This window comes from Chrysemys picta, chromosome 16 (genome assembly GCF_011386835.1).
Source record: "Chrysemys picta bellii isolate R12L10 chromosome 16, ASM1138683v2, whole genome shotgun sequence".
In the NCBI taxonomy this organism is placed as follows: domain Eukaryota; kingdom Metazoa; phylum Chordata; order Testudines; family Emydidae; genus Chrysemys; species Chrysemys picta.
Window position 1 is genome coordinate 25,402,729 of NC_088806.1, and position 23,501 is coordinate 25,426,229.

The window sequence follows — 23,501 nt, forward strand, 5'->3', positions numbered from 1 at the left end:
GCGGGATTTCCTCTGCTGCAGGTAATGGAATCACTAAAGCCCACCACAGGGTGGTGAAAGCAGCTATCTGCCTTGCTACAGGAACTGAGAATGTCATTAACTGTTGCATAGCAGCCTGAGGCCCCTAAACCCCAGCCTCTGGCAGTTAAAGGTCTTTCAGATCCTGGCAGAGTGGATGAGGTGTCCCTGTATTTGGGCAGGGAGCTGTGATCTCACAGTTATGGGGGAAGAGCTCACCTGTAAGTGCAGCCCACTGATCTCACACATTCAATCAGTAGCACAGCTGGGTGCTTTGCAGCTCTGAATCATCAGTCTAATCCTGGGCCCCTGGTCTGGAGAGGGAAAGACTGAGCAGCACAGGGATCTCCAACAGGAGGGAGAATTTCCTTTCAGCAAGATTAGAGAGTGAGCCCATTAGCCACTGACAGCCAGGCACCACCCCCCCCACCCCGTGGGGCATGACCAGCAAGATGGTGGGAGAGATGGCAGCAGATGGGCCACAACACCCCCATGGGAAAATGTATGCTTAGATACCCTAGTGATAGGTCTTCTAGGAACACCCGAGAGAAACAACCCCAGCACTGCAGAGTGGTATGGTGCCCACTGATATGAGGATGGTGCCCAGGAGGGGACATCACTGCAGAGACCGTTCCAGTGCCCCCGCCGCCCAGTGGGGTTTAACTCTATTGCAGCATGGCTGAAAATCCACCGGTGTCCCTGTGGGATGGAACAGCAGAGCCATGTATGTTTCCCAGCCCAGCCGTGGTAGGTGAGGAACTGGCAGCCCCAGCCAAGGGCATGGCTTAAACTCCCTTCAGCATGGAGGGAGGCAATCCTCGGATGACCCCGTAGAACAAAGGGCAGGAGTTCAGGAAGCAGAGAATGGAAGCCCAAAGATGGAAGAGGAACGGGCTGGCCATTCAGACGGTCTGTGGCGGAAGACAAGGGACAGGGGCAGACACTTCCGGAGGCCCCAGAGGCCAGGCAGCTGAGCTATCGCACAGCCTCGCTGAGAAGATAAAAGATTGTTCTTAGCCTGCCTTTCTCCAGAGGGAAGCAGCAGCCCAAACTTCTCCCTGCACCAGTCATAGGATCGTGGTGCTTTGAGATGGGAAAAGCCTAATAAGCCAGAGCCTTCACCCCGCACTGGGCACATCAACAATAGACAGGACTCAGCTGTAATGAATATAAAGGATGCTTTATTGAGGCTGCTGGACCCAGGCAGACCCTGGGGTTCCTCTCTAGCACCCAGACAGCTGCCTAGCGTCATCACACCAGGTCTCCCTGAATCCTGGCCTGGATTCAGCAATCATGGAAGGGACTGCTGAGTGCACTGCTGGAAATAGACTCTAGTTCCAACTCTGATACCACTGGAGTTTCACCATAAGGAAGCAGCCCTAAATCCAATGGAACCAGACAACAGGAGGCGGCTCAGAGTGAGTTGTGGAGACGGTTGATGCTAGACATACACCTACAAATCGATGTATCTATCTTACAAATGATAAATAATTTGCTTTAAAAATCTTTTCAAGTTTTTCTTTCTTTTTTTTTTTTTTTTGGTTTTACTTCATGTGGCAATATTTTTTTTTTAAAAAAAACCTTTCCCATTAAGAGATTGATACAAAAATAGTTCTATGAGCAAATTAAAAAGAAAAAAAAATTCTCAAAATAGCTTCTTTTTGGTCTGAAACGCCTGGATTTTAGGCAAAAAGGCACATGGTGGAGGGTGCAGAGCAGGAGGGGTTAGGGTTAAAAATTGCAGCTGCTCTAAAGTGCGTGCGAACCCTATGAGTATTTCCCCCTCATGCTCCAGCCCTAGGGAAGGCAGAATACAGTACAAATACTCAGCGAGCAGGGAGCGCCTTTCACCTGAAGATCTCCAAGCACATTACATAGGAACCAGTCTCATCATCCTCCCCACTCTTACAGTGAGGAGAACAAAGGCAGTGCCGTGGCGTGACTCACCCCAAGCTCTCACAGTGGTGGGAACAGAATCCAAGAGTCTCCCCATCCCCAGAGATCAGCACCACCTCCTGCAAAGTGAGGGGGCAAACCCAGCCTGGGATAGGTCATAGAATGTCAGGGACCTCAGGAGGTCATCTAGTCCAACCCCCTGCTCAAAGCAGGAGCAAACTCCAGACAGATTTTTGCCCCAGATCCCTAAATGACCCCCCTCAAGGATTGAATTTACAACCCTGGGTTTAGTAGGCCAATGCTCAAACCACTGAGCTATCCCTCCCCGCAATCTTCTCTCCCTGTCACAATCACAGTCTTGCAGGGGTGGGTAGAAATGTGTGGACGGGTCTTTCTTAATAGGAAGCAAGTGGGATGCAGGAGCCTAATCTCCAGCAGGGATGGGTCATGAGAACAAGCCAAACCAGAGACTACTTAGAGCCCTTCACTTTTTAGGGGCTGAGGTGGGGTTTACGGCAGCTTCTGCTACATACCATTCCCTCCTCCAGCCAGGGGGAGGAGGCAACATCCAATGTGACACTAGAACTAACCACAGCAGGGCTCTTGATTTGTGGGCCTTGGACCACCCCTTGCTTGGGCGTGACCCCACAAACCATCTGGCCCCCTTTGGTGGCCAATGCTGCTCTGGTGTCACTGGAAGGTCGAAGAGGCAGGGAAGGGGTCGGAGCTCCACCCCCTCTGGTGGCTGGGTTTTTTTAAGACAAAGCACCAGGGTCACATTTTGGTGGTTGAGAGGCTACAGTTAAAATGGCTCCCCCCTTCAAGAGGCTCTGTCCTGGCACCGACACCCCTGCTAGTCCGTCTCTTCCCCAGAGCTGGGCAAACCGGCTAGATCAAAATGAACCCCTTCCCCCCACGAAAGCTCCTTCCCCCGCCTCCTTCCGGTCCCAGATTGCCATAGGTGAGTGATGCCCATAGGAGGTGGGCAGGGCACTCTTAATGCATGGCAAGCGGAGCCAATTTTCACAGTATGAGGCAGCATTAGGGGCCCCAGGGGAGTGGGAAGGAAAGAGGCATACACAAATCCTTCATGGCACAAGGCACCTCCATGGCCCGTCTCCCCATCCAGGCAGGCAGAGCGTCACAGCGGGAGGCAGAAGAGATGCCGCTTGGAAAGGCCTGGCCAGGGCCTGCTAGGTTTCCTCGTCCCATAGGCACAGCTGCTTCTGCGGCACGTAATAGTCAAAACCGTAGCCCTTCTGGCAGCTGCGGATGCCGCACTTGTAGGAGGAGACCTTGCCGCTGGCATCGCGGCTCTTGCAGTACTTGAGCATGCAGGGGTACCACTCGATGCTCAGCGAGTAGCTGCAGATGCAGGGCTTCCAGCGGTCCAAGCACAGCTTGCAGCGCTGCAGGTCGGGCAGGTCGGCCGACTGGGGCAAGACCTCGAACATGGAGCCATCCACCCCTGTGGGAGGAAAGGGAGAGACAGGCGCTGGCTTAGGACGCTGCCTCCTGCTGTGGCGGGTTGGTGGAGAACCATTAGGAGACAGGCCCATATAGAAGCAGGCAGGCTAGGTGGCTCGGGGGGCTGGGAATAGGCGATGGTGCCTTAGAGGGGAGAAGGCCTAATTCAAATCTGGCCCAGATTATAGGTAGTGACGGAAAGTGACAGGCATCAGCCCCTCTATGAAACGAGGTTTGTGGGGGCTCAGCCCAGTTCCCATTGCCAGGTGTCCACATCACAGAAGCCGGCACTTTAATTAGCACTAATCGCCTTCCCTGCACTTGGCTTACGGCCTCAGCATAAGTCACCGAATGTTCTTCTCATGCCCGGGGACAGGATCTGGTCGTTGTGCCCAGGCAGGTCTAGGATGTGGAACTAGGTGGGGTCGTGGGAGGAGCAGGGTCTCACACTATGGAGATGTGGCCCCAGAAAATAACACGCTCAGCCTGGATTCATTAGAAGAGCAGCATGTGAAAAACAGATGTGTAACAAGTTAACCACTAGTCCTCCCCCAGGCAGCGTGCAAGGGATCTGTGTGCACCAATACTCCAGCTGCACATGCAAGGGATTGACGTGAACCAGATTATCCCCCAACAATGCAGAGGGGGAGATCGTAGTGACTTGCAGACCGGGCCGCACTTTTACCGCTAGCAGGCCCAGTGCGGAAGGAGATTCTTACCTTTCTCCAGCCAAAATTTAACGTCTTCTTCTCGGGTGTAAATAGCCTCTTTGGCCTCTGAGCAGATGTTGTGAATGTGGGGGCTCAGCTGAGCCCCTTTGCTGAAGTTGACCGCTACATCCATGTTGAGATGTTCCAGCCCACGCACCTCCTCCGCCTGCCGCACCGTCTTGGGGTTTTTCTGGCGAGGAGAAAGTTACATCGACTCTAATTCCTGCTGTATTATGGGTAACAAGTATGGTCAGCGTCTTCCTCCCCTCCCCCCCAAATTAGCTTTTTTTGGGACATCAGTATTTTATGCAAACCTAAGAAATAAGCATGCAGCTGGCCTGTCTTGTGCTGGGATTCCCAGCTGATCTCCAAGCTACGCCAGAGCTGGGCCTGCCCGGCACTTGAATGAGACTCCAGAGAAATTCCAGGGGCTGCTGGAAGTGCTGGCAATTCAGTAGGTGGCGCTCTTCTCCATGAGATGGCATTGAATAGACACCTCAGTAAGGAGCACGGTGGGTGCTGCCTATTTAGAGGGGGGGCAAAGTGGAGGTCTTGGCCACTCCTGGCCACAGTTGCTCTCCTCCTCCCAGCCTAGGGTTAGGGGCAGCCATTGCTGGTTGGAGCATGCACTGGGAAGTGGTGACTGTTGGCTGGGCCAGTGATCTGAGGCTACTAAATTGGGACCGGTACCTGAAAAGGTTAGGGGCCCTGACTGGCTTTTATCCCTACAGGAAAGCACATAGCCCCAAGAGTAGGGTTACCATTCGTCCGGATTCCCCCAGACATGTCCGGATTTTTGAGCTAAAAATAGCGTCCGGGGGGAATCTGTAAATGTCCGGACTTCCCCGCCCTCATGCAGAGCACGCGTGGCTAACAGGGCAGCCGGACGGATGGTGCCACTTACATGGGGCTCCGACAGCCAGAGAGAGCCCCTCCTCCTCTCCCCTGCAGCAGAGATCACTCCCTCCCTCCCTGCATTCGCAGATTGCCTCCGGCAGTCTGGAGCTCCTCCCCCGCTCCTCCTCCCCTGCCAGCCAGCCTGCCGGGACAAGTGTGCCGGGACCAACGGCTCAGGCCGTTCCTGAGCACGTTCACAGAGACGTTAGGCGAAAGCCAACAACAAGGAGGCCAGGGGGTCGGAGAAGGGGCAGGGAGGTTTTGGAGGGGGCAGTCAAAAGACGGGGGGGGGGGGGGTCGGGAGTTCAGGGGGGGCTTTCTGAGGGAGGTGTGGATAAGGTTTTGGGCAGTCAGGGGTTAGGGTTCTGGAGGGCAGTTAGGAGCAGGGGTCCCAGGAGGGGGCAGTCAGGGGACAAGGAGCAGGGGGGTTTAGATGGGTCGGGAGTTCGGGGGGGGGGGTCTGTCGGGGCGTGGAGTGGTTGGATGGGGCGTGGGAGTCCCAGGGGTCTGTCTGGGGGTGGGGATGTGGATAAGGGTTGGAGCAGTCAGGATACAGGTAGGGGGTAGGATCCTAGGGGGCCAGTTAGGATGGGGGGAGGGTCTCAGGAGGGGGCAGTCAGGGGACAAGAGGCAGGAAGGCTTAGGTAGGGGGTAGAGTCCTGGGGGGCAGTTAGGGGCAGGGGTCCCAGGAGGGGGCAGTCAGGGGACAAGGAGCAGGGGGGAGGGTTGGGGGCTCTGAGGGGGGCGGGAAGTGGGGGGGGTAGGGGCGGGGCTAGTACGGGGCTCCTCCCGTCCTCTTTTTTGCTTGCTGAAATATGGTAACCCTACCCAAGAGACCAGGGATCACATGTGGGGGAGGCACCAGGCCATCTCGTGGGGCTGCCCCTCACCTGCCGCAGCTTCGCCATGGACTCGCTGGGGATGATCTCATTGCGGTGAAGCCGTGTGACAAAGCAGAGCGCCTGGAACTGGCTTTGGCCCCTCTCCAGCTCCCCCAGGATCAGAGCACGGAAAATCTTCACCTCCTAACACAAAAACAAACCACAAAGGTTGACCAGCGTCCCCCAGCCCGAATCCTCAGGGACTGGCAGGAGAACTTCAGAGCTCCTACAGGGGAGAAGGGGCATGATGGTGCCTCACTGGGGGAGAGACGTGCATGCCGAACCACCTCGTTCCTTTTCCTCCTTCCATTACACATCTGTGAGATAGTCCCTGGTGCTACGCGAAGGAGGAGCAAAGAGAAATGGGCTTCCCTCCCTGAACCACTCAACCACCTGCAACCCATTCAGTGGGACACTGTCCCCCTTTAGCAGTGGTGGGGCTACAGATAGAGGTTGACGAGCATGTTGCAGCCCTGGCGAATAGCGCTGGCTCTTTTTGCAATAGAGGCTCATGCCTTTAGCTCCAGAGGTCACAGGTTCAATCCCCACTACCGACAACCCACCCAGCAATGCAGGGAATTGAAGTGGGTTAAAAAACTTTCAGCCAAGGCGTTAGCGGGTTTATCAACCGCTATCTATGGCCCAGCCACCACTAGAGGCAGACAGAGCCCCCAGTCAAGTGTGTTACACATACACCTCTCTCATAGTATGCCTTTTCCATACCAAGGAGTGACACCGACTCTCTAGGGATCACCAGTTTCTCCTATGAATCAATGATCCTCAGCTTCCCCCACCAATAGGGGGTGCTCTTGCATTGAGTGCCCCATTCTTTCCTGTTTTGGTTGGACCCAGAATGCTGTGTTTTGGCCCTTAGATAGGGGAAGATCTCCCTGTGGACCCATCTCCTTCCAGGAGGGGATGATATCCTGAAGAGTACCCAACCCTACTGCTGTTTGCAGCAGCATGGCTTTGACTCGGAGAAGCAACAGTGGCCTGGAAGGGAAGGAGAGGGTTAAAGACAAGAAACGGCTCCTCAGGGGGGTAAATGCCAGCAGCTGCTTCTCCTTCCAGCGCCTGTAAAGAAAATGTCAGTGAGGTGGCAAGAGATTACAGATTCCCTTCTCCCCTCCCACCCTTCTCTTCTCCACTGAGACAGAGTTATTGATGGCCTTAACAGCAGGTTTCATACTTCTTCCTGTTACTGACATGCAGCCGGTCCTGGCAGTAGCCAGTGAAGTGTGACCAGAAGGAAGTGAGTAAGAGACTATAGCGAAATGAAGGGAGAGTGAGAGAGAGAAAGGACAAGGAGTGAAAGGAAGAGAGACAATGGGGATTAGATATAACCCACTGTTGTATAGGGGGCACCCCACACTTGCACCTCTGGGGATGGGATGCCTCAATCCTCCCCATCTCTTCCAGGAACAGACACCTCACTGGTACACCCCAGACCTGCACCACGTGGGAGGACACCCCATTTCCCACCTATCACTGCTCATGTTGCACCCCAATATCCCACAGATTATATCCTGCTCTTGCATCTCCAAATTCCCCACCCATATCTACTAGGAAAGGACGCCCTCACTTCCTGCTGCCTCCAGACAAGTACATCCTCCACCTGCATCCCATCGCAGAAGAGAGCAAGGGGAACAGGCTGTGGGAAAATCTATGGATAGCAGCAAGGGGCGACAGAGGTTCCCTGTGGAGAGCAGCAGGCAAGTGGATGTGGAGGGAGGTGGGTCCTGAGTCATCCAGAGGAAACTGGAAAGCAGAACTGCTGGATGCACGTACAGTGGAATCGATGTTGCTATGGTAGAAATGGCTCACAGGAAAGCATCCGGCTCAGTGTCCCTTGAGACGTCACCAGAGACCCATGAGAGGGATGAGTCACCTGGTCACGTCTCAGCAGCATCAGCGAAGGGGAAACATTTATACAGATTCCATGACCCTCCAAATCTGCTATTCCAGCAGCATCCATTAGTTACAGCAATAGACACGAACCTCTGCTGAGCATCACAGATTATTTGTTCCATGGATGGAGCAAAGGCACAAGGTGCGGGTGGGGAAAATCTCATTGCTAGGAAGGACCAAACTAAAAAGTCGTATTTCACTCCCGTGGTGCAAATCGTGTCCCAGCCAGGGGAATGGAATTCTTAATGTGTTACAAAAACAAAAATAAAGAAGCCAGCCAACCCAACGCCAGCGTCCAGGCTGAGAGATGTTTCCAATGTCATCACTTTAAACAGAATACAAAACTCAAAGAATTTACGACACTCATCCAATAGGATTACAGTATGCAAATTAAACCGGCTTTGCTACAGGGTATCAAGCCTGTGGGTCACAAATCATCCTTGCCAGCTAAACCACACAGGAGTGGCCATAGGGATAGAAACTGGGGTATCTGCCCCAGGCTCTCAGGCATAGAACACAAGCTGAAGGAGAATCTTCATTAGCTGGCAAAGCAAATCAAAGATCGCTCCACACGTTTGCTACTCTGTCTGCCTAAGCCAGCAATGCTCACAGGTTCATGGAGCCCCCAACCCATCTCTGGAGTCACCACCTCACTGGTTTGCAATGAGGGCTCAGATTGCTTTGCAACATTGTCCACAGCCCCTACACCCCGCAAATCTGAAGAGATCTTTTCCCACCCACTCTCTGCTCCTAGACCTGTGGAAGGGGCAGAGAGCAGGTGGGCTGGGGGAAGGACTTTTTGGCAACATGGTCCGTCTTCTGGCCCTTGACAAATCCTTGGGGCTTTCCCTGGGGGCAGCTGCACCCAGGGGAAGATTGATAGCAGTGTAACTCAGGCAGAGCGGTGCTACCGAGAAACATTGGAGAGGTTTGCCACTTAGTCTCCCAGTGGGTTTTGAGCATCTAGAATTTTCACCCCTCTGGGCTGGACAGCACATTGAATTGGCACTTGAATATGTGATCCCTGCAGTAAAGGCCTGATCCAAAGGTCAGGAAAATCAATTGAAAGATTCCTCTTCCCCCCTCCCCCCATCATCCATTGGCGTCAAAGAGCGGCCATTCCTTGCAGGAGGGACAAACACCTGACACCACATCCCGCCTCTTCACACTATGTACAAACCGAGAGGCGTATTTTTCCTCCAAGTTGCTATCTTTGAGCTGTAATCGTAGCCCTGTGGGGGCAGCTGGTCACAGCTCCCAGCCATCAACAACTAAAAATACCATGGGCCATCATTGCAGCATAGGTCCTCACCTCATCAGCAAGCTGTTAAACAAGGTAAATCCCCTTCCCCTCGGCTCTCAGTGCACAAGAAAAACCTTTGACCCGCTCTTCCCAGCATGACAGCGCCACACTCTATCTACCGTGGATTCTGCTACCCTGATGCTACTCAGGCTCCTCCCCACCCACTCCTTGGCACTCGGCATCAGGGCATGTGGGGCTACGGGCCAGCCAACAGGATACTCATCTCTGGACTCAACAAATGGCAGAACAGAGACGAAATTCATAGATTTTAAGGCTAGAGGGGACCCATTATGACAAATCTCATCTGACCTCCTACATAGCCCAGGCCAGAGAATTCTAGCCCATGATTCCTGCAGCTAGGGCCTGCATCTGGTTAAGAAGTCATCTGTGTGTCAAAGTTCAGCTCAGGACACCGGCGCTTAGCTACTCCACTGAGGACTCGCAAAAACTTTGTTCTATAAGAAAAAGCTCTCGGGGCCAGAGCCACATCTAGTGTAAGTCAGAACAGGCTCCATTTACTTTATGAAGCGATGCCAATTTATGCCATAGGAGGAGCTGGCTCTTTGCTTTGAGGGCAATCAAGTCCTTGGCGGGAGGGAGAGGTAAAGGGGATTCATTCCTTTGGAACATCACTGGTAAGAACATACTGGATGGAGAGAGAAAAACGCCAGCTCCTGAGAAGCAGGAGGAAAGAAAGAGACAGGATACTCTCCATGACAAAGGCTCTTTTTCACGTTTTGGCATCACAGGGAGATTGGTAACGGGAGATGCAGGAGCATTTCACTGCCGGAGCAGCAGCATAAATCCAGCTCAGGCTGACAGAGACCACCTGACAATTGTTTGGTGGCCTGTGTGAAATGATCGCAGACCAGTCCCTAGGGGACGGATGTCTACATCACAAAAAACCCATCACATTGGAAACTAAATTAACGCCCACGCTGGGCACTTCAGCAGCGAGGCCAAGGACTGAATGGCTCATGGATACGGAATTCTCATCCATAGAGGAGGCTCTCCCAGGTCAAGATGGAGGTACGTTAGCGGGCCAGTGTGTGGGTGGGCTGGGGTGGAAAGCTTGTTTTCTTTGCTGTATCTGTTCTATAGACAGAGATTCTGTGTGTCCTGGCTGTTAATCTGGCACCATCCTCCAGAGCTAAATTCACTTACAGAATGAATTACGTCACAGTGGCAGCATATCCCTAGCAGAGGAGTGGAATACTACTATTCACTTCCTTTGGAATCCACCGAAGAACACTGCGGTTAAGACCAACCTCCATGGGAGTATGAGCAGAAGCCGCACTGACCAGGAAGAGGGACGCCAAGCTGCTGAGAAGACCTTTCCCCCTTAGGATCTCTGGGGTGTTCCTACCTGGCTCACAAGGTTTGGGACAAGACGTCCTTTTGTCCAGAGCAGGAATCAAAGCTCTGAGCAACGTCCTGTCTGGGGCTACCATCTGGGCCAGTTCATACATTCCTCAACTTACTCACTGTCTCCTCTCCCACCTACAGAAAACAAAAGGATGTGGAATTCAGGGCACATCTGGACAGCTGAAAGAACAGCTGCAGATTGAGATGTGGCTCCCTTCCAACGGCCGGAGCAGGGATTTTGCTGGGTGTACTTATTAAATGGAAACTGAACAAGAGAAGCAGGAAACAGAGGGAATTTAAAAGAAAAAAAATATCCAATTAGTCCACAAACTTAATCATTTTTTATCACTGCCTCCAGTCCTTGGGCTTGACTGGCAACCCACCCCGCACAGGGGATACCCCTGAAATGACTCTCAGTGGCTTTAAAGGCATCACTCAGAGCTAGAAGCCGCTGTGGTCTTTTGGGTCTTCAAGAGCAAGATTTGAAAGTATCTTTTCCAAAATAAAAGTCAGAGCGCGATGATCTTTCCTGAGATCTGGAATTACAAGCCTAAGGCGATGGATGAAGCAGCACAAAAGCGGGGCGGGGGAAGTAGGGTAGAGGGAAACTGCCAACAGTTCCAATTTTAACCCAGAAAAAAAGAAAGGATGAAATTTGCACAAAAATGTTTGTGGGGGGAAAAAAAATTCATCCTGTTTTTCAATTACTCTAATGAGAAGGGTCTTGTCTAAACCTGGCTCCGGTGGTACGGCCCAGATTCACTGTAGAGTCTTCTAAATTTAGGCTGAGTGGTTTTGATTTGAGCTCTTCCGCTTTGATCTCCCACGACTTGCAAGGCCGAGTGAGGCTCCAGCAAATAAAAATGAACCACCCAACAGTCCCAAACTGAATGATATTTCACTTTAATTTACTCGAGAAAAATGAGACCCAAGGCTGACAGCGAGCCAGCCACATTTTTTTTGGCCAGACAATGAAATCTGAAAATTTAGCTGCCCATGGGCAAGGGATTAGAAAAAAATTACATCTCCAGGTTGAAGGTGAGTTTTGCAGACTGACATGGAGATCTTTTGGAACTGCAGAATTCTTCTTGATCTACCTGCCCAAAGGTACGTGTACCTCAATAACTGGGTCTGGTCCATGAGTCTATTGCTGCTTCTAACAGCTGTAAGCCATTAGCAGAACTGGATGAAGCTCATGATTTTAGCATTGATGGTCCCAGGTTCAAACCCTGCCGTCAAACGAAAGCAGGAACAGTTACACAAATGCACTGGCAATCTGTGCACCTGGGCGCGCTGGAGGAGCAAGTTCAGGGCTGGTAGAAGCAGGCACAACGTCACCCGACCCAGTGGTATAGGGTTGAAGTCAGTGGCATGAGCCTGCTTACACCTCAGACAAATTTAGCCCTGATGCCCAGGAAGAGGGGAAGGGAAATGTGAGATGACACTAACACGTAGGGCTGGATTCTGAACCAGTCTACTCACCCGTGATGCAATCCCGTTGAAACCCCTGGCACGGGGGGTAAATCAGTGTGGGTTTGACCCCACACGGACACACAACCGGCTGGAGTTGCAGGAGAGTGGGGGCCACAAACTAACAAAGACCGCTCTCTCAGACCCTGTCTCTTGCCTTGCCGGCATCATCCTCAGACACACACTCCCGGGTCCTCTCCCGCTGCTATTGGGTCTTCCTGTGTGCAGCTTCAATCTATTTCCCCTCCTCCCTCCCCTGCGAGCTCATTCCCATCACACCGGAGAGTCTGTGACCCAGCCCCGCCGCCGGAGCCAATCTAAATATTTATCTACCCGGCTGTGTGCACTCGGTGATTTATAGACCGTGGTCTCCATGTGGCCAGAGCCAAGGGAACTGGAAGGCCTCTTGTCTGGATCGCTGCAAGCATGTTCGTTAAAGGGGCTCATAGGTGGGACAAAAGGCTAGGGACGAAGCAGAGAAATAGAAAAGTGGGGGCGGAGAGAAAGGAAATACAGGAGGGCCAGGGAGATCCTGCAGCAGAGAAAGGAGGAAGAAGAGGGATAGAGAAGAAGGGGGTAACAGGGCAGGGAAATGGGGCAGAGAGGGATTGGGAGGAGGAGAGGAGCGGGAAAGGAGATCACACAAGAGGGGAAGTAGATGCAGGCAGGATATCCGAAGGGGTCTTCATGGATTAACTGCCCCTTCCATTGTACTGTCCATGAGACAACAGCACCGCCCTCTCCCGTCCCTCCCTCCCCCACCGACCTGCATTATTCCCCTTCCAGAGTTCTCCCTGTGAACTCTACATGCCAGGCTCGGCGAAAGCCCTGCGCTCCTCTGCCAGCCCTTCCCTCGCCCAACACTCCATCAGCAGAATCGGAAAGGCTTTAGCCTGGCCGCCTGAGATGGATCTAAATAAACCACGTCCCACCCACCGCCCCTGGCTTCACTTCGTCAGAGACAGCAGGACGTCGGCCCTGCATGGCCTCGCCTGCCACCATCCAACTCCCACCCCGGAAGTCTCAGAGTCTAGAATGACGATCCTTGCGCCGCATTGGTGACCAATTTCCTCAGAGCCGTGGCTGCCTCCTGCTGGGCTCAGGCCTCTCGGCTATGGTGGCCAAGTCTTCACAGTGAGCCAGCAGGGAGACCCGGGCAGAATCCAGGGCAGAGAGGTGGTTAGAGCATTAATGCTCCGGGGGCATGTCTACACTGCAGCTGGGGGTGAGCCTCCCAGCCTGGGTAGACAGACTCATGCGAGCTGGACTCGAGCTTGAGCATTAAAAATAGCAGCGTGGATGTCGTGGCTCTAGTGAAGACTCGGGCTAGCCACCCGAGCTCAGACCCAGGAGATTGCAATGTTCGCACTGCTAGTCTTAGTGCGCTAGAGTCCTCCTTGTGGGGTCTGTCTGGGAGGCTGCAGTGTAGACAGACCCCATGAGAGCAGATTCTAGGTCCTAAGCCCAGCCAGCATCACTGCCTCGGACCTCCCTTCACTCTTCCTCAAGGGACGCTAGTTGTCGCAATGAGACCCAATTGATAAAAGGCGGCAGAGCCCCGGGTGCAAATATACCCCAGTAAGAGTTACTGGGAAACACTACTGTAGTATTACAGAAGTGCAGAGAGTGGTGATGGTAATTTCTCCTCCTCCTGACTGCAACCCCAGCCCCCTCACTGCCGGTCCTGCCAGAGGAGTGAGGTGACTCAGTGCTGAGTGAGTTCCTGGCCAAGTCCACGGAGGGCACAGTACGGTTACCAGCCGGGGATTTCTGTAAAACTTCCCAGCATGGGAACAAGTTCCAACAGGACACCTGAACCTCCCCAGAGACGTTCTCTCAAGGACTCTCCACATTAACCCTTTCAGGAGGTGCTGGCAACCCCTGACCTGTGTGTCTGAACCTAGGTGCGGTTAGTACAGTTACTACCATTGTTTAGATTTTGGCTTCACACTGCTTGGTGAAGCTAAAGAACAGGCAGCCCTAGAGCTCCTCCTAACTGCTATACCGAAGCCGCATCCTTGCCCTGGGGGGGAAGCCCTTTTGCCCAATAAGAAAGGTGTAGCAGGTCCCCCAGGCCCAGACTGGTGGGGGATGTAGCCCACCAGGCCAAGAATGGGTTAACGTGGGCCTGCGAGGCCAGTTATGCCACCTGGAGGGACAGCCATGCTCAGCTGATCATGAAATCCACCTGGGCAAGAGCAGGCTGGTTCTGATCAAGAAGGAAGTTTGTCTCAGAAGGGGGCTCCAGGGAGGGAGTCTGCAGTCACTCTCTGGGAGCAGAGACGTTGGGAGGAGGAAACCCAGGGGGAGAATGAGCCCAGGGATCCTAGCCCTGAAAGAAGGGTCAACGCAGAGAAGTTGCAGGGAAGAAAGCCTGAGAAGTCTGGGTAGGGAGAAGCCCAGGGAAACTGCAGCAAGGGGTAGAAATGTGCAGAGTTTGGCTGTTGGTTACAGGATTCCTGGGCTGGAACCTAGAGAAGAGGGAGGGCCTGGGTTCCTCTACCAGCCACTGGGAAGGGGGCATGAAGCCCCCTGACAGGAGATATGGATAATTCAGAGCCCGGAGGGATGCGGTGATCACTGGGCCCAGAGTCAGGGGCTGCAGACCTGATATAAGGTTTAGGAGTCCTTTGGGGGACTTTTGTTTGTTGAGCTTTGTTACCCCAAAATGGGTGGACGTTAATATCGTGCCAAAAGCCGGAGAGACAAGTTACAGAAGAGACCACCCCAGTGATGGAGTGATTGTCAGCATGGGGCACCAGAGGGAAAGAGAGCTGCCCCACCTGGCCACAAGGAGGGGCTCCTACAGTGACCGAACCCCGTTATACTCCACTAGAGGACTTCCAGTTTGGAGGAGCCCCCTTGTCCTCCATTTATTCTTTCCTCATTCCATCTCCTTGCTCCTCAAACCCGGCCTCATCCCTCTCCTACAGGGACCATCTTCTGGGATGAGAGGGCAATTCAGGCTGCTTTTAGGCCTTTCCCAACAGGGACTAAGGGCCAAGCATGACTAGATCTGAGCTAAACTTCTCAGTTTAGGGTGACCAGACAGCAAGTGTGAAAAATCGGGACGGGGTGTGTGTGGGGGTAACAGGAGCCCCCAAAATCAGGACTGTCCCTATAAAATTGGGACATCTGGTCACCCTATCTCAGTTCCACGTTGAGTGGAGCAAACCAGTCCTCAAGAAACAAAAGCTTTTAGGACAGTGATTCACATGCTTGGCTCCTATTGAGCGCAAAGGGGGACTGCGTACGTCCACACAGAGGAAGGAAGGTGATTAGGGTGCTATCCAGGGATTTGGGACACCTGTGTTCAATCCCCTGCTCTACCCTGCTTGACCATGGGCAAGTCACCTAGCCACTCTGTGTCTCAGTTGCCCATCTGTAACATGGAGATAAAAGCACTGCCCTGCCTCACAGCAGAGTTATGAGGGTAAATATACCATGGGTTGTGAGATGCTGAGATACCAGGTAAGTACCTAAGATAGGGAGATGCAAAAGCAGAATTTGGCTAGTGAAGTGATAGTGGGTGTTACTCTTCTATCACGTTCTCCAAGTAAAAACGGTCTAACTGGGTTGTGTGGGTAAAACTCAAAGCAACCAGAGTCCCTTGTTTGTAATGGAAAGTTGGATCAGTTACTGCAAAACTGAAATAAATAGCGCTTAGCACTTGCACGGTGCTTTAGGTTTCCAAAACACTTCACAAGCATTAACTGATGGATCATCATGAAATCCATGTGAGGTACTCTAGATAAGAACAATGCTTTACAAATAGGGACTTTGTGGTTCAGAGGTTAAGGCCACATTTGCAAGCCTGGTAATTTCAGATGCCTCCATTTTTGGTGCCCCATAATGGGTCTGGTTTGGTAAGTAGGGAGCACCTGGAACTCCAAGTGAAGTCAATGGGAGCTGTGGGCACTTAGCACCTCCCTCTCTCTCAAAAAAAATCAAGCTCTAAACATCTGATGCTAAACACCTAAAAGATGAGGAATGCACAAATCAGTAGCCCATGGCCGGGCAGTCAATCAGTGGCACAAGTGGAACTAGAACTCAGGAGTTGTGGCCTTCCAGTCCTGTGCTCAGCTTACCAGACCAATAAACAGTATCAGATAAAAGCGAATCATTCTCGCTGTTCAAATGATCGGCTCGATTAAAATACAGTGTTTTCAGACTGCAGCACTACCCCTCAGGATAACCACCAACTCAGAATCCTAGTGAACTGCCCCCCTCCAATACCAAATCCCTAGAAAATCCGTATTTTAATAATGCAACATTAAACTCTTTAATGTTTAACGTCACAGAGGAAAACCTGTGGAGAGCTTGAAACGTGGTTTCTAGTCTGCCTGGTTACAACTCCCAAATTACTCCATCCCTCCTATGGAGAGAGTTAAAAAGCCTCCTATTATCTCACAGTAACTTGCAGGGAATTGGTGTCATCTGTTCTCTGATGGAGTCCCAGGGCACCGTTAGGAAGCCTTTGAAAAGTGCACGCAGAACAGCACGGTTCTGCATCTTGGGTTCTGCTGTTGAAAATCCTGCCTCTGCAGAGATTTCTGTGAAACAATGCCTCTGAAGCATGGAAAAAGATCCAGCCAGAGAGCTGGAAATCACATCCCAGGACAGAGACAATTATAGTACAGGGCCGCTAAATGGGAGAGGGTCCAGCCAGTGACACCGTGCATTCTAGCAGCCCAAGAGCAGGATTTATCACGTTGCTACGCATTCTCCCTCTCCAAATGGAATTAGGGAGGCTCGGGGTAAGGCAGTGCCCCTCGGCTTGAAGTAATAATAGAAAACCAAATACATGGCTTCCATCATATGCAGGCTCTATGGTTTTGTTCAATGGCTTTCAACAGCCTCACTATAAAAATCGTTCTAGCACCCTGCCTATGCCTGCTAGTCACACACACACAAGCAAGGGAGTGAGCACACCCCAAAGAAAGCAACAGCCTCCTGCCCCAATCCTTAGCTGTCTAAACACCTTATAGCCCCCAAATGCAACACCTGGCTACAGGTGACAAATTTCCTAGGGGAATACAGGAATCGCCAGGCTGGATCAGACCCAAGGACCATCCAAGGCCAGGCTCCTGTGAGTGACTGTGACCATCTCCAGCTGCTTCAGAGGCAAGTGCAAGAACCCTGCAGTTGCAGATGTAGGATGAACTGCCCCCCCCACGCACTTCCACATTAGATCTCATCCTCATCTCTAAAGTCAGAGGCCAGCTTAAGCCCTGAAGCAAGAGATTTAATATCCCTTCCACGATTTTACCAGCATTAATTAGGATATTCTTGATATCCACGGGGGAGAAAATTTGGGAAGAGCGGGTTTCCCAAACTGAATGCATAAACTTTTGGGGGTGGAGGCTGTCTACTCCATGTTTGTACAGCACCTGGCACAATGGAGCCCGAATGTGGCAGCAGCCTTAAGCACAGACACCAATAGTAGATTCAATGTTCTCATGCCTTGTGACACGAGGCAATCCAGCATTTCCACTGTCTGTCTAATGCCACATTTCTTGCTCCAGTGGAGTCTGCTTCCATGACAGTGGCATCTTTCTCAATGGGTTTTTTTCTTAGGTCATCTGTTGTCCTTCTCTTTTCCGTCTTCCACCACCTGGTATCAAGGCAAGGGCTTGTCTAGGAATATGTTTTTTTCCTGACATCTGTACAAGATGCCCAAACCACTTCAGCCTTCTTTCGCAAACTATTGTCTCTACAGTTTGTTGGCCACTCCTCTGTAATACATCAGCATTAGTTACTTTATCCCATTAGACAATACCAAGTGTTCTCTGCAAGCATCGCTGATGGAATGCGTTAAATTTCCTGTTGTAGGCTCCTAGCATTTGCCAAGTGTCAGAAGCATATAAATATAGGTACCAATCTGACACTGCATAATTTTTGTCTTGGTTCTTGTGTGAATCTTCTTATTTTTTCCAAATAATTACTCGCCTTGAATACAATACCAGCAGCCTGTTGGCAACCTGAAGTTCCTGGCATCGCAAGGGTTAAAATCGTCTGCCCTCTTCACATGCAGCTCCATGCACTAATTTGCGAGTAATTATAAGGACAAAGAATTACCTGCATCCTTGTGCTGACTCCAACATAAGCCACCCACCTCATTCCCAGACTGCAGTGTGAAAACCCAACCACTTCTGCAGAGATGCTGCCAGGTTGTTGTTATTTTTTTAAATAACAACCAGCCATAAAATAGAAACAGAAATGCTTCATTCCTTCAAAAATGCAATGAAGTGAGGTGTTTATTGTTACTTAAGCAATTCCCCTGCAGTGCTAAAAACCCAGACATCTCAGGCACCAGTGCCTGGTAATAAATACCAATACACACTTAGGGTTTACAGCACTTTTCACCCATCGCTCTCAAAGCAGTTGATAAAGCTGGGGAACGCATTATTGTCCTCATTTTACAGAAAGAGAAACAGAGAGGTGAAGTGACTTGCTCAAGGTCACCCAGCAGCTCAGTGGCAGAGCCGGGATCAGAATCCACACGTCCGGAGATGCAGTCTAATGCCTTACCAACCAGAGCCCGCCGCCTTGGAGAACCAGAACATGAAATGAACCACACTCAGAAAGTCTGCTTTAATGCCATGTATTTATCGCCCAGATTCTGTGCTGCTCCAATGGGCAGTAAATCCCCGAGCAGCCCCAGGGCTTCTCTAACTCACTGCTGCCTACAGACTGCTCCACAGCACAGAATTGCTGGAGCACAGAGTGGTGCAGCTACTATCCTTCCAATCCCTGACATGCCTCTCAATAGGAGTGGGCAGCAAGATAGCACTGGGGGTGTTTCCCTGGGTGCTGCTGTGGCCAAGAGTTGCAGTGGGTGGGAATCGGATCATGGGTTTCATTGGCAGGATAAATGAAGAGCAAGAAGTAAACTGAAGTGGCGAAAGGTCAACTGGATTTATAAAATACTTTCAGTTTCAATCCTCACATGCAGAAGCGGCGGGCAAACACCACTAAAGTCCCATGTCCGACCTCAAGACAGGGCATAAGTGCAGTTAAGTACTGCATAAGCCTCGAACCCCTCTGCATCAGGGTGAACATCACGCAATTAACACAGGGAAAGAGCTGGTTGAACAAATGGTTTTCATGTTGATAGTCATATCACAGCAGATACCAACAGATTAGATTGTGCAATAACTTCCCCGGGGACAGTACAGGCTTGTTCCCGCCAGTACAATGCACAGGTCCAGTCTCGTTTTGAAAGTCCCAAGGGATCAAGCTCATATTGTATCCCTAAGGAGATTATTCTAGAAATGGTGCTTAGGTACTTATATGGCTTCCCATTAGCACGGTATCTGTGTGCCTGATCAAGATTGCAAGGAAGTATCCCTATTTTACAGATGGGGAACTGGAACACAGAGTCAATGGCAGAACCAGGTCCCCCAAATCCCAGGTTGGCACCCTAACCAGTGGCCATCCTTCCCCTAGATTTCACAACCTACCATTTTCCATCAACAGATGGGTGGGGAGAAGGGAAGCCGGATTCTTCCCCCGCACAAGGCAGGGAACTGGAAACATCATTTGTGTGAAAAGACAGCATTTTGGCCGCATTGTAACCACAAAACTAGACTGAGAAACGCAGATCAACAACCCTATCTGCATTTCCAGAGGAGAACAACGCAAGGGCTTCTCGCCGGCAAGGGGAAGTTGTGAAACACCATGGAGCAGGGCACCAGAGCAGAACAGAGTTAAATGTGGTAATGGCTGTGAGAGGCCAGGAAAACAGGTCTGGATGGGATCCCCAGCAGGCAGGCAGCTCTCATGGTTACTCACGGCATTGTAAATTCTATTTCTCAGGTTGTTACATCTGGCTGGCTTTTTCCCCTTTAACCACGTTCCAGCGAAGCCATTTAAAAAAAAAAAATTACATTCCAGCTCTGAGCTGATGTCAATTAAGAACTGTCCCGAGTGCTTTGAGTATGGGGAGAGGTTTTCTTGCAGGTTTCAGATTTGCAGACAAGTCTCACGTGCAAATCTTCAGGAGAGATGAAGGGGTGGGGAGGGATGCCGGAATGAACAGCAGCATCAGCACTTCACCACGTGGCATCCAGAGCTCTCATGGGGGTATCCACGGCCCCCGTAGTCTGTCTAGCGGATCTGGAAAGTGCATGGATTTTCCTTGGCAAAAAAAAGTGCAGTGATACACAATTTGGACTGATTATGGATTTTAACTCCCTTCTCTGAGCTTCCCAGGGCATCCCATCTTCTGTGTGTCTTTTACAGTATAAGTTCCTTGGGGCAGGGGCTGTTTACTTCTCTGTGTTGTACAGCACCCAGCACATCACTGATACTTAAGTGTAACTTATTAGTGCTGAAGAAAGGTGCTGGCTTGGCAGCCTGGCTGAGTGAAGATCTTTCCCCGTAGCCTGGACAGCAAACTTCCCTCCTACTACCATCACCTGCCCATTTGCCTTATCCCTGACATGGAGAGACCGTTGTTAGAATAGGATGTGATTTCAGATTCCCTGGTCCATTTAGTTCTTGCAGAGAAGAAGGTTTAACTTGTGACAACTGAGGAAGGAGGTGGGTTGAGATACGGACATGTGCTCCAAGGAACTGGGCTGAGACCCTCCAACTCTCGAACTGAGGCCGTTTGATAGGCTGGAAGAGAGACTAAGAAGGGACTTGTGAGCAAATGTTGTATTGGGGATGGGTGTGTGTGTGAGAAACTCTTATACATCGCTGAGCATGGAGGTTTAGGGGGTGATGACTGCCCATATAGATAGCTGCAAGACTCCAAGGCTCTCAGCAGGTCTGGGCAGGATACCCATTACAGTTTAGATATTAGTTTCCTTTCACTTGAAACCAGAGTAAACAGTCCTGAAATAAGGGCTGGGACAAAACAACACTAACCACCCCAACTGATCACTACACAAAGCAGTAAAGAGAATGCCGTTTCCGGTGCACCATTTAGTGGAATGGAAAATCCATGGCATCCGCTCATGCTCTGCACAGACTCCAGAGAAGTCCATCTAGCACAGACAATCTCTTCTGCTGCAATGTGCTATGGGCTCTCACGCTTCATCTCAGAGAGAATGGCAGCTCCCCTGCATAGACTCCCTCTTGTACCAAGATGCGGGGGAGGGAGAAGGGGAAAGTCACCCTTTCCTTCAACCAACATCAGAGTTTGTCCCCTCACCCTCACTGCAGCTGCAATCCCGGAGAGTACTCCTCTGCCCCCAACTCACTGGCCAGTCCTCCAACACACCCCAATGATCCACCCCACGTGGAGACAGAAATTGCTCATCCAATTCCACAGAAGGATGGAAACACCACAAAGTGCTGTTCTACCCAGAGACGATCCAATCTATAAAGGCTACCCCACAAAATATAAGGAAGGCTGTATCCTACTGAGACAGAACCACCCCTCTCCTCCAAAAGATAGAAGGGATCCCATCTCACTGATTGAAATACCCCCAGCTCCTAAAGGCAGGGGAGATCCCATCACTCCCAACCACAGATAAACACACCTGCCACGCTGAGCTATCAATAGGACAGATTCAGGGAAAGATAGGGCATTGGCCTAGCTTCCATCCCTGGCCCTGCTGCTGTCCTGCCTCAGAGTCAAGTTCCTTCTCTGCTCCGCGCCTCAGTTTCCCCCAGCTATAAAGTGGGGGAATGACATTCATCTGCCTTTAAAAGAGCATTTAAATTTATAAATGAGAACCACACTGGGACCTACCCTGGCACAGAACTTGTACAAACACTACTCCACTCCACCTCCCCCATGTAAAGCAGACTCCTGACTTGCCACTCCTGCCTGAGAGTCTCTATAAACACAGAACCGCTCAGCTCATTCCACTGGTCTCCCATGAGAAGTCATGTCCAGTGTTCCCAGGCTGTAGCCCTTTGATCTGCTCCATCCCAGCGGGGAGGCCAGATAAACAAAATACACTCTGGATTATCCCATAGCTCCTCTCCACAGGGCTGGGGGAAGAGGGAAAGGGGGAGGACCATTAGCAGCATGTTCTCCCAGGCTGATGGGATGGGGGCAGTGTCCCCTGCAGGAGATCTGGCCTCCATCCCTTACTCCATGGTGCTGGGGAAGGAGGAAGGGTCAAGTCCATGGGTCAGATACCCAAGAGGTAATGGAGATGTGGTGGTACCAGAAGGGAAGAGGACAGCAGTGAGACCCTTACCCATCTCCATTCCCTGCTGGGCTAGTGGAAAGGAGGGAACGCAGCCTCAGCAGGGGGCATTCTCCCCAAGCCCCGGGAAGGGAACAAAAATCTGCTCCTCTCTCCCTGGTTTGGTAATGGGGGCAGGGCCAGCTCCTCAGCCACACGGAGGAGAAAAGGTCCATGCACCCACCCCGCGCACACACTCCCATCCCTCTGCTAAAGCTACTGAGGGCTCCAAAGGTGCCCCAGCCCATGTGGGGCTCAGCTCATTCCCCAGCCCAGGAGGATTCCCGGTGGGGGTAAACTCAGAGGTCACCAAATCCCTCCCCATTGGGACACACCCTGGACCCTGGGGAGTTTAGGACCCATTCCAGCCTCCCAGACCAGATCCATTATTTTCTGGAAGCAGGGAGAGACTGAGCCCCCCCCATCCCGGGTCCTGCCCCCTTTGTGGGATCCAAGCCCCCCCCCATCCTGGGTCCCCACCCTCTGTGGGGGTCCGAGCCCCCTCCCCCCCATGCTGGGTGCTGCCCCCCATCCCAGGTCCTGCCCCCCTCTATGGGGCTCCGAGCCCCCCGCCCCTCATTCCGGGTCCTGCCACCCTCTGTGGGGGTCCGAGCCCCCCTTCCCCCCATCCCAGGTCCTGCCCCCCTCTATGGGGGTCCGAGCCCCCCGCCCCTCATTCCGGGTCCTGCCACCCTCTGTGGGGGTCCGAGCCCCCCAGCCCCCCGTACCTGTCGGAAGTCGGCGGTGAGGGTGACGAGGGTCCCGTCCCCTTTGCGCAGCTCCAGGCTGATGCAGTCGGCGTCGCTGTCCGCCTGCAGGCTCTCCTCCGTCACCTGCCCATCGGGCAGCCGCACCCGGACCCGCAGCTCGGACAACGCCCCGGGGCCAGCCCGGCCGGGCAGCGGCCCCGGAGCCAGCGGGAGCAGCAGCAGCAGCAGCGCCGAGAGCCCGCAGCCCCGAGCGCGCATCCCCGGCCGGCAGCGGGAGCCAGCCCCCCGCTTCGCCCCCTCTGCAGCCCCTAGACTCCCTCCACAGACACCCCCTCTCTCTGCCTGGGCTCCCCCAGCCAGGCACCCCCTCACCCCGAGCTCGCCCCCAACGGCTCCCGCGACAACCCTCCCCAAGAAGTTTCCAAACTTTGGCTGAAAGTTTGGCAGAGCGAAGAGAGCCCCCGGGTCTGGGAGCTCCCACCCTCCGCCTTCTCCACCCCCTGGAGCCCTCTCCTCTTACCCCTCTCCGCCTCTCTCCCTGGACTCTGGACAGCACATGGGCTGCGGCTTGCACTTTACACGTCCCAGTGCACCGGTGGAGTGGCTGGCTGGTGCCCACACGGGGTGCCGGGGGCTGGTGCCCAGATCCTTGGCAACCACGTCTCCTCCTCGTGCCCTGCTACCCCACCATGTCCAGCCTGTCTTTTCCCTCTCCCCCCGCAGCCCTG

The 23,501-nt window shown here is 52.5% G+C and overlaps 1 protein-coding gene across 1 annotated transcript; it reads right to left on the reverse strand.

Annotated features, from left to right (window-relative positions):
• Positions 1-1,179: 1,179 nt before the first annotated feature.
• On the reverse strand, positions 1,180-23,090 carry OAF (out at first homolog). Its single transcript, XM_005303789.5, has 4 exons — positions 22,792-23,090; positions 5,879-6,013; positions 4,101-4,281; positions 1,180-3,382 (listed from the first exon to the last, which is right to left on the reverse strand). The coding sequence occupies exons 1-4, from the start codon at positions 23,029-23,031 to the stop codon at positions 3,108-3,110; spliced, it is 831 nt and encodes a 276-aa protein (XP_005303846.1). The 5' UTR covers positions 23,032-23,090; the 3' UTR covers positions 1,180-3,107.
• Between the last annotated feature and the right edge of the window lie 411 nt (positions 23,091-23,501).